The sequence below is a fragment of the Lutra lutra genome, chromosome 15 (assembly GCF_902655055.1).
Source record: "Lutra lutra chromosome 15, mLutLut1.2, whole genome shotgun sequence".
Classification (NCBI taxonomy): Eukaryota; Metazoa; Chordata; class Mammalia; order Carnivora; family Mustelidae; genus Lutra; species Lutra lutra.
Window position 1 is genome coordinate 17,037,111 of NC_062292.1, and position 14,617 is coordinate 17,051,727.

Here is a 14,617-nt window from a genome sequence, read left to right on the forward strand (position 1 = left end):
GGAGGTGTTTCCAGACGAATGACCCCTCAGACGTGCCACAGATCAAGGTTTATGGATCTGAACTATGTTCTCTTGGATGGTGCAACATTATGGCAGCATGGCCTTCTCTTCCTATGAGTTTAATTTTTGCCTCATGTCTTGTCTTGTATTTTCAGAATTTTACGTAAGATCTGTAGCCAGTGGGGACCTTTTGAAAGACAGCAAATCACTCTTTCGCTGCACAGCAGAGCCAACAGTGCAGTCAAGGTGCTGGTCGGTCCAGAGCCCTCAGCCTTGTGTGGGGGGGTGTTGCTTTTCCCCCTTGTCCACACCACAGTCCACGTTTCCTCGGGCTGGGGTGGGGGAATGAGTTGCTTTCATTAGGGGCACATATAACCATGTCTTCCTCCTAAATCCCATCCTCCTCAACTATTAACTAGAACTCTCAAAATAAGTCATTTCCCTAACAAGGCTGGTTATAGGTTGGTTTGCGTCAACCCTCCTCACTATTACCTTTGGGGGAAGTCAAAAGACTCATGAAGCGCTGATGTCCCAATTTCTGTGCTCAGTGCTGGGGGCACGGTAAGTGGCTTTGCCTCTCATCAGCTGTGTGACCTTGAGAAATTACTTGTGTCCCAGTTTCGGCACCTGAGATGGTTATTAGATGAGGAAACCTCACTATTTCATGCAGCTGTTTTAAGTCTCTGCAGACAGAATACCTAGAACAGTGCCAGGCACACGGAAGGTATTTGGTTAATAGGAGTGAGGATGATGATGACAGATGGAATGATGAAGGTCTGTGTCCTTAAGGCACTCATGTAGCCTCGTGACCTTGTCCCCACACAGAACTGAAGGCAGGTTCTGTCAACTGCCAACTGGGATGGCCCATATTGTTGTTGGCCAACACTTCGGTGAGGGGGAAATAAGACTCAGGTCTTGTTTCTCTACTCCCCACACTCCTTGTCCCAACTGAAACTGTGCTGTATGACATTTTGAATATACAGTGTGGTTATTTGGGGGTTTCATAATTCATGTGACTTGTCCAGCCAAGGAAATCACAATTTGTAATTCAGACCTTTCAACAGCCACACACTTTCCCAGCCCCAGGCGTATGCATATGTCCGTGTTTATTAATGGGGGCAGAAGGGGGGTGCTGTGTGTAGGTATGAAAGGAAATAAAAACAGAGACAAAACCCAACAAAACAAAGACAAGAACAAACAAAACAACAGCCCAAGACAAAGGTCATGGTCTTTCCATTTCTCTTTTAATACTGAACAGTAGTATTCTTTGTACAGCTTTAACATGATTTCAAGAGCAGAAGTAAGAAACATTACTGATAGACTCCAGGGTGTAAAAATACCACTTTGAAAGACGGCTAGTTGAGATTTTTCTTACACAGTATTTTTAAAAAGTTTTCAAGTGTGTAGTGTCATCAGTTTGTTTAATGTCAGAATTACACACAAAGCTGCAGAAGAGGTTTTATTATGCAGGGATGGTTTACTGTAGCCTAAATTCCACGACGCAGTAGCAGTGATTCTGAAACTAGACGGGGCGTCAGAACCCCCTTGGAGGGCTTGTGAACGCCCCAGAGCCTGTGATACAGCAGGGCCAGGGAGGGTGCCTAAGAACCTGCATTTCTACCAAGCTCCTGGGCGATGGCTGCTGAGGCTGGTCCCACACCGCACTTAGAGACCCGGCCTGTAGAAAAAGCAAGACGCATCTACCTGTGGTGAGGAGTGTTGACTGGCACCAGGACCACCGGGCTCTTCTCATGGGGACTAGCAGGGGAATGGGGGGCACCACCTGGAAGTCACCTGGGCATCTGCAATTCTAATCTTTGATCTCACTTCTTTAGTTTGTACCTTCTAGTTATTTAAAAATGAAACACTGTAGGTTATTTATCTTTCAAAAGAAGATTCCATGGTTTAATCTGGCTGAGTACTGCCAGGTATTACACATTTCATTTTTTCATTACACTAATTTCTGATTGCATATGAGCTAGTGAAAGCGTATTTTTCCACTTAAAAAAAAAACGAATCCACAATCATTTACAGCTTGCTGTCTTTGGCCCTTTCCTGGTTTCCAGGCCACCCTCACCCGGGCGTTCTCCCAGCCTGGGTCAACCTAGGACGGAAGCACATCAAGCTTACAAGCAAGTTCCAGTAACTTATTCTACTGGGAGGCACCTGGCTGGCCTGTCCTCACCCCGCACGGATACTTTCTTTTCCCGAGGACTAGGACGTCTGCCACTCCCAGGGCAGACTTCACCTACAGGGTTGCGATTTCCAGCCTGGAGCAGGGTTTCAGCTAAAACCCACTTTCTGCGGAGCAGAAAGAACAATGGTTAACGTGGTCTCAGCCTGGAAAGCCTGGCCTGTGTGGCACGTTGGGCTGACACCGAGCTACACAACAAGGTCCAAGAGCTCAGCGAACAGTGAGGCTGGGGGTCTTATTTCTAACACCCCCTGGATAATCGAGTGGCTTCTGGGTTCAAGAACTCCTAACCTTAAAAAGAAAAGAAAAGAAAAGAAAAGGATAAAATACACTTTCTCACAGGTCCATGCCAAGCAGCCGGGCAGGTGACTGGGACAATCACTGTCTCAGCAGAGTTCCCCTCTACACAGCCTTGGGGAAGGGCATTTCTGGACAAAGGTCACATGGGAAGGAAAACAGCACCAACACATTAGCTTATGTCGCAGGGAAACCAAGTTCTTCTTTCTTTCCGCCTTGCCACACACCTGTATGGGCAAAGAGACCAGAACATAACGAACTCCCGCCTACAGCTAGAGGGCAGCAACACGGCCCAGGCCCCGCCGGGGCTTTCAAAGCTTCAGTGTTTATCCAAAAGCAAAAAACATCAGATGGTTGGGGTGAGGGATGCGCACGACAGGTCACTACCGGCCTACCTTGTTATGTCACCGAGGTCACTTGTCCCAAGCTGTGCACGAGCTCCCTGGGGTCCAAGTCCAGAACGCAGTGCAACAAACGATCTCCGTGTCTGTGTGGGGAGCCGTGCTAGGCTCGGCCTAAAACAAGACGGCTGAGCTGAGTGGTCTGAGCCCTTCCAATGGCGCCGTCGGGGACGCTGACCCCAGAAGCCAGCCAGCCCGGGGTTCAGCCCTGCCGTGAGGGACCCGGCCCTGAGCCTTAAGAGCAGGAGCCTCGGAGGTTCATTGCACGGCTCTCCCAGTCTGTCTGAACGGCTGTTCTACGCAGAATTCTCTTGATTTTCTGGACCTGACACCTGACGGCAGCTTCAGAGTGTCACAGCGAGGGACCTCGGCGAGGCCGGTGTCCACGCTCCCCTACAGCGGACTGCTGTGGGCCTTGCAAGAGTAAGACCTTCTCCCTTGAAGCGTAAGCATGTCTGTGAAGGCGGGGTGGAGGGGGGCGGTAAGGACAGCAGGACAGGCTCGCCTGGTGACGCAGCTGTCCCCGCTCAGAAGCAGAGGCCCTGGGAGAAGCCCGTGGCTGTGCCCCCGCCGGGCCGCTCACGGGGGCGCCGTCTTCCCGCCCGGACTGGTCGGCGACAGCGCGGCGTGTCGGAGGGGCTGGAGGTCTGCGAGCCCTCTGGTTTCACCTCTCTCTGCTCTTGGTGAAAAAACATGCTTTTCACAAACGTTATTCTTAAAAAAGAAAAAAACCTGGGAGGGAAAGAAATGCCCGCGAGAGGAAGACAAAGGGGCGGGTCGCGCACTCCGTGGCTTCCAACTTCCGCCCTCGGGCCGGCCAGCGGCAGTTCCGCTTCCGAGTTCATCCCGCGACCCGAGGAGAAGCCGCGCGCCGGAGCCCGCCGCGCCTCAGAGCCGCTCCCGCGTGTCACGCCGGTCGCAGATCCTCAAACGCGATGAATTCTCTAGAAAGGTAACGGTCTCACTTTATAGCCAGGGAAATTATCAAGAGAAAGATCTTGGCTCTGCCACCGTCGCTTACAGAAGGTACCACACTTCGCAGAGACAGATTTCTGTTGCAGTCAGACTAGATTTCTCTTCACAGCCCCGAATCTCACGAGGTGAGAAGGAGTGGGAGTTGCCAAGCGGTTGGCTACCAGACCCATCAGTCTGTTTAACTCTGGCTAGAAGCGGAGGATAATGGGCAAGCTCCCAAGTTTCCTCCCTTGGGCTCTGGCGTGAGGATCCTCGTGCGGCACACGCGGCTGCGACTCCCAGCGGCCCCCCGCAGCGGGCACCACCCAGCGCCGGGGCGCGTGGTCCGCACAAAGGCGAGATGGAAACTCGGGACTGAAAACGAAAGGTATTTTGGTTTTCCAGCTGGATCCCCACTCTGGCAAACTCTCTCGATGCTTCATTCCCCCCACCTGTCCCCCCAAATCAGCTGATTAGAAAAACCTTCTTCCAATAAACCGATAAATGTAAGCCGAGCTCTCTTGTATCCATCACATCCCGCCAGTTCCTTAGAAATGACATGTGTCGGGGCGCCGAGGCTGTGGGGAGAAGCCCGCACGCTACAGCATGTGCCTCTGAGCAGGGCAGAGGGTCACCGGGGTCTACTTCTCTCCCCGTTTTACAGGCACGGGGACCACGCAGGTGCCCCCCCCCCCCCAAAGCCCGGCAGTGTGAGGATCGCTGATGAAGAAACATTGTTCTCAAAAATCAACCTAAGCCCCTGGCTTGTTCCCTCGGGCTGCCCCGTTTGCATTCTGAGCGGAGACGTCTGCAGCGATGCCCAGTTCGGGCACAACAGGGTCAGACCCTGGATCACGCTGGCGGGGCCGGAAGCTCTGTTGGGAGCAGAGCCAACGTGGACGATCACGGTAAGGGGCTGCCCGTCCAAGAGCGGTTCCTGCGAGGCCAGAGACGGGGCGCCCGCGGGGGAACGCAGGCACTGCTCGCATCTTGAAGTAAACCTTCTCCTCCTAAGGAACTCCCTGGCCAGCTTCAGCGGGAGTCTGGTCTACAATAGCCACTGCTTAGCAAACATGTGAAATTAGGTGAGGTCCTCGCGCCAATTCCAAATCTCTCCGGACATTTAGTAATTACCCGGGTCACAACACTTGACCCGCCGACCTCAGGAAGCATCTTACCCATTAATGACCAGGCACGCTCCCGACAGGCCCCAAGGACACCCGCGACAGTGGTGCGGGGCACAGTAAACCTGGTAATAGCAGGAGAAGAGCACGGCTTTTGGATGGCATGATCATACAGGTCATTAGGCTGCCAGCCGCCTCTTGTAGCGCGGAGTGTGGATTACAGTACTGAGACAAGGTCCCCATGTACGGTGGACAAAGACCTGTTCATTTTAATGCAAATCTAAGGACCATCCCTGTTCTAAGTTTAGAGAAAACTATTTGAATGAGTCTCAAAACTTGTAAAACAAATAATCTAGTAGCCTATGTCTGAAGCCCTTTGTAGTAATCTTGGGTTTTTTTTTGCTAATTTGAAAAAAATAACTTATTTATATATCAAATAGAGTGTAAACGTGGATGTCAGCCACCCTTTTGGTTTTAAAAATCTGCTTTTAGCTTTCAGCAAGAGGCAGATTTCCTTACCTACCGTGATCCTAACCATGAGAAAATACCCTTCTTTAAAAAACTGTTACAAATATTTATTAAAAAGTGCAATTCATAAGTCAGCTGGGCAAGTACATCATTGCAAATCACAAAAAAGGGCGGGAAAAGCCCAAAGCAAATAAGCAAAAATACCCCCAAGAAATATAGACAAAACATGAAAAAAGGGAAAAAGGAAAAAAAAAAAAAAGTGTGCCAAGGAATGGGCCCCAATAAAATGAGGAAACAGGAAGTCAAAGCTAGAGCTCTATCCAGACATTGCCGTGCTTTCCAAGTGCAGAAGGTGGTGGGGAGAGCGTGGCCTCTGCCGCCGGGCTCCGGGTCGGCTGGCGCTCTACACCGGTGACGGCATCGGGGAGGTGATAAAAATATCCTACAGACGCCAGGACGCTGGAGGCGTTTAAGAAGTCATCGGAAGCTTGAAGTTTAGCATCTCAGCAGTTTCAGCTACTAAAACTCAATTAAAGCATCCGTTCTTCAAATTTGAATTGGCTCAGTTATTTGAATGGGTAATAAAAAAAACTGAGTTGTCATCTCGGGGGGAAAAAACCCCACCCAAGTTCACCTACAGCCATTCTTGCCATTCCTCCCAGGTCAAGAGAAATCTGGTCCAGAACTAGCCTTTTTGGTCATTACGGTTTCTGAGTGAGTGTCGCTGTACCTGCCAGTGTACTAACCGCCCCTCCCCCCCCACGCAGAGTGCCACAGCAATGACCTGACCGGCCGCCAGACCGGCCCTGGGTCCAGACCATCCAAGTGAGCGGCTGAGCTGTGCAGCAGCCGTACAGGTAAGGGGCATCCTAGAAACACAAGCAGCCCCAGGGTAGTGACACGAATCTGGCAAGGCTCTGGCCTCCAGTAACCTCGTCCACCCTCCCCTCAGCTGTGCAAACCCTGGGTCCCGCTGCCCCCTCCTCCCTTTGGTTCAGGCCACCAGCTGTCGGCACCCCCAAAGCCTTGTGCTTTCTTTCCATTATTTTCCATTAGTTGTTTCTACCACAGAATAATGAGCCTGGAAAAGCAATTTTATCCCAGCACTTATCCCTGAAAAATGGACCACTGCGTTTTCTGTCACAAACTGCTTCTGGGCCTTCTGTCCCCAATAGCAACCAGCTCTGGGGGGGGGGGGGGTCACGGGCCGCGGGGCCGCTGCCGCCACGGGAGAGGAGACCCGCCCAGGAGCCGGTGCGGCCAGCGCGGTCCCGGAGGGCACAGGTGTGCTGTCTGGGCGGGGGAAGGAGTGGTCAGAGATGGATGGAATGAGCAACAGCAAGCACTAGTTGAGTCGCGAACTTTCCTGGATTCCTCAGAGGCTGTCCTGGGGGCCCGGGCCCCGGAGGCAAAGCAGCGGCGAGCCGTCCTCAGGACAGGCGGTGCCAGGCGCGCACAGTCGTCTGCCTCCTCTTCCCAGTGCCCTGCCAGCGCCGGGGCAGCGCCGCTGTCTCCACGGCAGGGTCGCGAGGAGGGAGGTCAGTGCAGGCTGTGTTTTCCAGACAGGAGTGTGAGGAGACGGCAACGCGGGGCGCTGCTGCCCGCCTCCCCTGGGGTCCGTGCGCAGGAGCCGCAGGAGCCGCGCAGGGCTTCCGTCACAGCACTAAAAAGAAGACCAGCACGACCAGCAGGACCACGAAGAGGACGGCAATGGCACACCACTGGCGCCGATCTGGAAGGCAGGACAGGAGGATTAGCGCTCGTGACGCTACACTCCCCAAGGTACAGCCACAGGCAAGGCCCCGCGGCAGAGCGCACTGAGGCTCTGGAGCCTGCCTGGGGGGCCTGCCCGCGTGTGCATCCACGGCTCGGCCCGTCTCCTGAAAACGGGCCTCTAAGTGCGTGCTTCGCATCTCAAGCCGTGAGTTAGACTCTGGCTCTCGGTTTGCTGCTGCTCGGGGGCACTGTGTCCGCGGGAGGCGGCTGGCATCGGCCTTACAGACCAAAGCCCGTCTGCTTTCATCTCCCACCGAAGTGAAATCATTTCATTCAACAGGAATCATGTTCTTTGTTCAGTGAGCACTAGGGGAGGGTGGACAGAGGACAGAAGCGCCTGCTGGTCACTTCAGGAAATGAGGAGCTGAGAAAGCAAACTCTGGGATCAAGAGTAGGATCCACATTGCCCCACAGCCGGTCAGGAAAGGAGTAAGATCACTTCAACAACCGGCACAGCCTGCCTGACAATGAAAGCGGAATGTCTTCCCTGAAACATTCTGCCCTATCGACGCCTGAAGACAAGCACTGGAAGCTAAGTGGCTGGAGTCCAACTAAACGGCAAGAGCAAGGAGGCTCGAGGGGCAGGAAGGGGCAGGAGAGCCACAGGGAAACCCCAGGGGAGCCCCAGCTGCACCCACAACCCTGGGTGCGGGGCCCTCACACTGCACAGCAGCTGCCTGGCTGGGCTCTATGAGTGTGAACACGAACAGCCTCACACACTCTGGACCGGGCCGGGCGTGGGGCCCAAGATGCTGCCATTGCCAGGATGCCTCGTTCGCTTGTGCAGGTGTAGAAAGAACACACGGTCTTTCTGCAGACGAGTCCTGCATTTTCCACGAAGGGTCAAACTGAGAGAACAGGATTTCATGGGCCTATGAAAATGCAGTTCAACAGCTAGAAAAGATCACTCGGTTTAAACAGAAACATAAAGTCATACTGATTCATCAGAAGGTTACTGGAGAGCCTGCAGACTGTGGCACACCCTAGTTATCAAGAATCACATTATACAAAGGTCTGAATCTAGGAAAACAAATTGCCAAACTTGCTACAAAGCATTGCTAAGTCCACAGACCGAGCACTTAAATTATTTAAATGTCATGGAGAGCAGACTCTTAGAACCAGCCAACAGCCAGCCACCAAGTGGCAGTAAGCAAAGCAAGTATCATCTCAGTGCCAACCACCTTGTTCTACTTCAGACGTGCTACAAACTCACTAGTAAGTGTGATCAGGGCAAAGACCCCAAGTCTGTCGGTTCCTTACCTGACAGGGGCTAGTCGAATGGGCATGGGAGGCAGAATCAGCCTACTCAGAAAAAAAATTTTTTTTAAAGATTTTATTTATTCATTTATTTGTCAGAGAGAGAGAGAGAGCGAGCACAGGCAGGCAGAGTGGCAGGCAGAGGGAGAAGCAGGCTCCCCGCTGAGCAAGGAGCCCGATGCGGGACTCAATCCCAGGATACTGGGATCATGACCTGAGCCGAAGGCAGCCGCTTAACCAACTGAGCCACCCAGGCGTCCCTCAGAAAATATTTTTAATCTGTTTATCGCTTCACTGGCCAAGAAAACTTGAGTATCTAGCATTTTTTCATCTATTTAAAAATGTTTATGATGTTTTAAAAACCCTCTCATTAAAATGATTAGTCAGTATTCCTCCAGGACAAAACAGTCAAGGTAACTGCTTCCTCACCACTCCTACCCCCCAGCCTCATACTGATCCCTGCACCGCTCCCCATCCTGCATCTCAAACCCAGATTCCCGATACTGAACCAGTTTTCCACTTTCTGGCTCTCCACCAGCCTCTACCCAATCCCCTCCCACCCCCAATCATTTTCTCTTCCACAACTGCATTGAACCGGGGGTTTTCATCAAGAAGTTGGGTCACATGAGCCAGCACAACCCAGAACTCTGTTCCAAGCCACCTTCCCCTCTGTAGTGGAAAGCTGCTGCTGGGTTAGCCTGAACCAGGAAAGCTTTGGGACCCATTACTCCAGCTGACTTCTCCCCAGAAGGGGTGAGTCCTAACCACAAAGGCTTCTGTTCTTTCAAGTGAAAAGCCTAACCAGCTTGGCAAGTTCAAGACCTGCCTCAAAAAGTCAGAGAGGAACAAAGAGAACTCCAACGGCAGGGGTTTTTTTTCCCCCCCTTCCAGAATATTTTCCTCCCCTAAAGAGAAAAGATAACGGAATTTTGGAATGTGAGGGGAAGAAAACCTCCGTATCTACTCAAAAGAATAGACTTTCCTTGGGTCACTTGGAAAGGCAGGTGCGGCATCTTGGCTGTCCTCGGCCCGTGGAACAGCCAGCCACGGGGAGGGCAGCTGCTGCCCTGTGCGTGCTCAGTGACCGCCTCGTCGAACGTCCGTGCGTCTTACTACACTTCAAGGACAGATGAAAAGGTAGTCAACCTGCCCCAAAGTTTTGGAGAACAAGAGACAAATACAAACTGCCTTGTTGTCAAACTGAAGCCAGCACCACCGTGCAGAAGGTCCCTGAGCAAGCTTTCTTTTGGGAGCGAGCAAAGATTAAAATGAAAACCCCAGGCGAGCTGTCCAAACTGAAGGGCCTTTCAGGCTGAATGCTCTGTTTTCTGGCTCTTTCTCTTAGACAAACATAATTGAAGTCCCCACTTTGCTCCCCAAACTTTTCTTTCGGGATAAAGTAGAATAAAGCATAAACAAGGCTCAGTGCTATTTATACACACTGAACAGCTTATCACAATGCAAGTACTTTTCTAAATTATTCATACCCGGAATGCTGTGAAACAAAGACACAGTGCATCTTTGTTCTTTGCTCTTCCCCAAACAAAACTGGTGCTGAAGTAGCTACTTGACTTTGTGACTAATACATACACTAGTGAGAGGTCTGGTGTTGCAACTGGTTATATAATAGTTCATTAACTTTTTTTTTTTTTTTTTTAAGTAGAGGGGTGAAGGTGGGAGAGGAGAGAACACGGAGCAGTAAGGAAGGCAGCTTTGCGAAACTTTCTCTGAAGTGTGTGAATGATGAACTAAGGGGGCGCCTGCTTCCGGCAATGACTTGCTAGAAGCATAAAGGTATTTGTCCCTGGAGAGAAAGAAAGAAGGAAGTCTGGCCACCAGCTTTCCTCTGTTTTGTCTCTAACAGGTCTTTTGCCCTGCAGGGCCTTATTCCACCTGCCTAGGTATTTTTTTAAAACACAAACATTTGGTAAGTACTAATACATGGGAGACACTGTTAAACACCTGCAGATTAACAACTGTTACTTCATTTAATCTTCACAGTGATCTTGAGATGAAGGCATCAACCTATTATTTTATAGATAAGAAGCTGAGCCCCAGACGACTGTTCTATAACCTGACTATGAGTTGAAGTGCTGGAAAGCAAATACACATTTGTATTTAAGTCTCAGCTCAGAAGTCCAAACTATCAGACCCCATAGCACAGACCTGAGGGGAGGAAACCCAAAGAAAGACGTGTCAAGAAAGAGGTGGGGGGATTCCGGTGGGGGAGCTGGGAGCTCTGGTTCAAAAACAGCTACATCAGCTCAAGGAGCAGCTCAGGTCCCCCCTTCACCAGGCCACTCCAGCCAACGAAAGAAGAAAGGAGATACTGGATTTTCTTTAATTTAAAATACACTATTTCTGGGATGCCTGGGTGGCTCAGTTGGTTTAGCATCTGCCTTCGGCTCAGGGCATGATCCTGGGGTCTTGGAATGGAGCCCCACATTGGGGAGTGTGCTTCTCCCTTTGCCTCTCCCCCCTGCTCATGCTCTCCATCTCGTTCACTCGCTTTCTCTCAAATAAATAAAATCTTCAAAAAAGAATAAATAAAGCATATTATTTCTAATATGCTAGGGAAAGCAAGGGTTGTTACGATAAAAAAAAAATAGAGTCATTGGAACATATTTTCCTACACAGTGACGGATTTGAAAACTGTTATTTCTTCACCCCATCCTGCTGCAAACCCGATGGAGTATTTCACTGTGGATTTAAATGAAAACCATTAAATTAGATCTGTAAGGCCACCTTATTCTGAAATGGTAGGAGTTTCTCAATGAAAGAAAGTCAGTCCAGAAGAAAACAGTAACTGGCTTACTTATAAGAGTAATTTTATAATAAGTTCCCTATTTTGGCAAGGAAATAGAAAAAAAATTAAATAAGAAAGGATTTTCTAAAGAGAGTTGATCTGCCAGGAGAAAAGCCACCCAACACCACCAGCCTCGTGCAGTGGAGGTGCGCAAAGACCACTTCTCAAGCCACAAGCAGCAGACAAGGCCTGTGCAAACTAGTCTTCCTTCTCCGACCGAAGAGCAGAACCAAAAATGTCCCACAGGAGAGATCCAAAGGGGCATGCCTACGAGAACCCTGTAGACGGTGTTTCTAGATTTCAGTAGGAATTCTTAAGCTTTAAATACCATACATACCACTGGTCATGTGAGATACTTTTGCAAGTTTCTTCATCACATTGTCCAGCCGAGACTGAGTGCTCTCCAACTCATGAGAAAAGTCATCCAGCATACTAGAAAGAGAAGCAGACCCAAAAGGGTAGCAGGTCAGCACAAAGGCTTGGCAGTGCATTGGCCACGGAATTAAAACAGGATCTATGCCTCCGTTTTGGCAAACCTAAAACCGGGAACTTTGGGATTCAAGCCCGCAATCGATTATCCAAAATCCTTAGCACAAGATAGGTTTTTGAATTTGGGGGAATTAAAAAAAAAGGTACTAAGTTGCACGTGCTGAGTATTAGCCAACAACCTCAAGCAGGATCGGGGGCAGACCTCGTCATCAAACACAGTAATATCACCTCAGAGCAAACCATGAGGGATCATAGCTGCAGTCAGTTCAGGTCAGGTTCTTCGTAGTTGGAACTTGCTGAAAACTTTTTTTAAAAGACTTCTTTTTTTAACACCCTCTCGACTTCATGATCGGAGATCAGGCAGCACGAACCACAGAGTAACACAAACTCAGGGGCAGGGCAGCATACGCGGAGGAGGCTAAGCCAAGCCCAACAGGCAGGCTTTGCCACTTGCTTACCTCACTGCCCTGACAAGGGACCCCACTCTGGGACTGTTTCGCATCTGTAAAATGGGGCAGCTTCCCTGCCAGGGTCTTGTGGGGACCAGGGCGTAACACAAAGCACTTTATGGCAATGAGTTAAACACGCTTTAATCACATAATCATCTCCCTAACCGTGCTCTGTGCTTTGTCACAGAGCTGGGAGGCCCTGGGACTGACACTCCTGCAGGTGCGCCCTCCTCATCTATACCCACAGAGGAGTCAGTGTTTGCCCGCTAAGAGAAGTGGCTCCAGGAAGCAAATACTATTGGCTGTCCAAGCTGCAGCTGGGAAAGAAAACACCAGAATACTCTAACTCCAGCGGTGTTTCATAAATGACAAAACATTCCAGACTTTTCCAATTGGAGAAAAACAACTATCATGTGATCTCCCTGATATGAGGAAGTGGAGATGCCACATGGGGGATTTGGGGGATAGGAAAAGAATAAATGAAATAAGATGGGATCGGGAGGGAGACAAACCATAAGAGACTCTTAATCTCACAAAACAAACTGAGGGTTGCCGGGGGGAGGAGGGTAGGGAGAGGGTGGTGGGTTATGGACACTGGGTAAGGTATGTGCTATGGTGAGTGCTGTGAAGTGTGTAAACCTGGCGATTCACACACCTGTACCCCTGGGGCTAATAATACATTATATGTTAATTTAAAAAAACAAAACATTCCAGACTTTTCAACTTGTGGTGAACATATGATTATTCCGAGTATGGAACCGAACACACCAGTTAGTAGCAGAGGTCTTATTAAAAAGGCCTTATTACCCTAGGAGCATCAGTGGCAGCTAGAAATGACTGGGCTTGGTCTGTGCCCACATGAGGCACCTGAGTGCCCGCAGGACTCGGGACAACCAACTCCTCATTAAGTCAATTATTAAATAAACTCCATGTTGACAACTAAATAAACAGATCTTTGTCCCTTACCTGAAATTTCAAATTAACACACTATTAGCTCATCTAAGATCCTGGTAGCATCTTGGCTGCAGCTGCAGACATACCCAGGCAGGGCCAAATACTGAAAAACAAGAGCCACCCTTGTATGCTGGGCACGACTTTTCCTACTGAGGACAAAAAGGCCAGTCACCCAACCTCCAGCCCGAGGACACCCACTAAACTAGGTTTCTAGCCCAGATCTGACTTGGTGCTGTCCGAAAGAAACAGACTGTAAGTCCGATAGGCTATTTAATATTTGCTAGTAGCCACATTTGAACCAACAAATGAAATTAATTTTAATAATCTGGTTTTTTTGCTCATATATCCCAAATATTATCATTTCCAACATGTAATTAATATTAAGAAAAATCTATCACAAGCTATGCTACTTTTTTTCCACAGGACGTCTTCAAAACTTGATGTCCCTTTATACTCAGGGCACATCTGTGTTCAGACTGGCCACATTTTATGTCATCACTGGCCACAGCTGCCAGTGGCCACCGTGCTGGAGGACAGAGGTCAAAATCCAAGACTCAGGGGCTTTCCTTTTAATTTATCTATTATTTTTACCAAAGTGAGACACAGTTTAAAGAGCTAAATAGCATGTTCAGGCTTTTTATAAAAAAAAAAAAACAAAAAAAAAAACGGCTGTTTCCCGTCCCCTTGGACAACTACTGCTAACCCCTCCCACTATCCCCTGGGGTGCTTTCTCCATGCGTTCAAGTAACACACTCACACCAGAATCCTGTCCTACCGACTCGACTCTAGAAAAGCTAGGGCTTAGCTCTGAGCCCACCTCCTTCCTCATCTCTGCATCCATCCCACCACTCATCCCCCTTCCTTCTAGTAGGACCGTGTCACCACGTGATGAACGCGCCCTTCACGGCTCACACTGCCACGAGGCAGGAACTGTCTGCTCCTTGGCGCCCCCTGTGGCTGGCGGAGGATTCAGCTTTCTCTGGTCTGTTGAGTCAGTAGCCATTCATTTTCCTACTTTCCAGGACCTAAAATGTTATGGTTACTGTTTCTTATTTCATACCCTATGTCCCCACAGGTCTTATGACAGGTTTTTAAAAAGCTCCCTCTGTTAGTGCCTTAGCGGGCTGTCGGGAAGGAGCGACATCAAGGGTGTGTTCGGTGTTCAAGTCACCATCTTTAACTGAAGTCTGCCAGGCTTCTCTACCATCTACTGAACCTCAAGGAGGAGTCAGGCAACTAGTCCTTCTCCACCCACAAACTGAAATTTTAGGGGAACAATGCATTTTAGAAATTCAACACGCATGCCTAGACTCCCACTCTTAGAGCTTCCCCCTGGTCTCCCTGCCTCCGGTCTGGCTCCACTGCCGTCTTGTCATCCAAACCACAGCTAGATGGGTCTGCTCCAAATGTAAACCTGTCCGTGGCATTAGTCCCAACATAACCTTCCT

General features: G+C 49.8%; 1 protein-coding gene across 1 annotated transcript in view; it reads right to left on the minus strand.

The window, feature by feature from the left end:
- Positions 1 to 1,222: 1,222 nt before the first annotated feature.
- STX6 (syntaxin 6) overlaps positions 1,223 to 14,617 on the minus strand; it is a 50,864-nt gene continuing 37,469 nt past the window's right edge. Inside the window, exons 7-8 of the mRNA XM_047704654.1 lie at positions 11,615 to 11,709; positions 1,223 to 7,170 (exon numbers count right to left, since the gene is read on the minus strand). Of these exons, the coding sequence (XP_047560610.1) occupies positions 7,094 to 7,170; positions 11,615 to 11,709 (172 nt within the window). The 3' untranslated portion in view covers positions 1,223 to 7,093. The remainder of the gene's footprint in view (positions 7,171 to 11,614; positions 11,710 to 14,617) is intronic.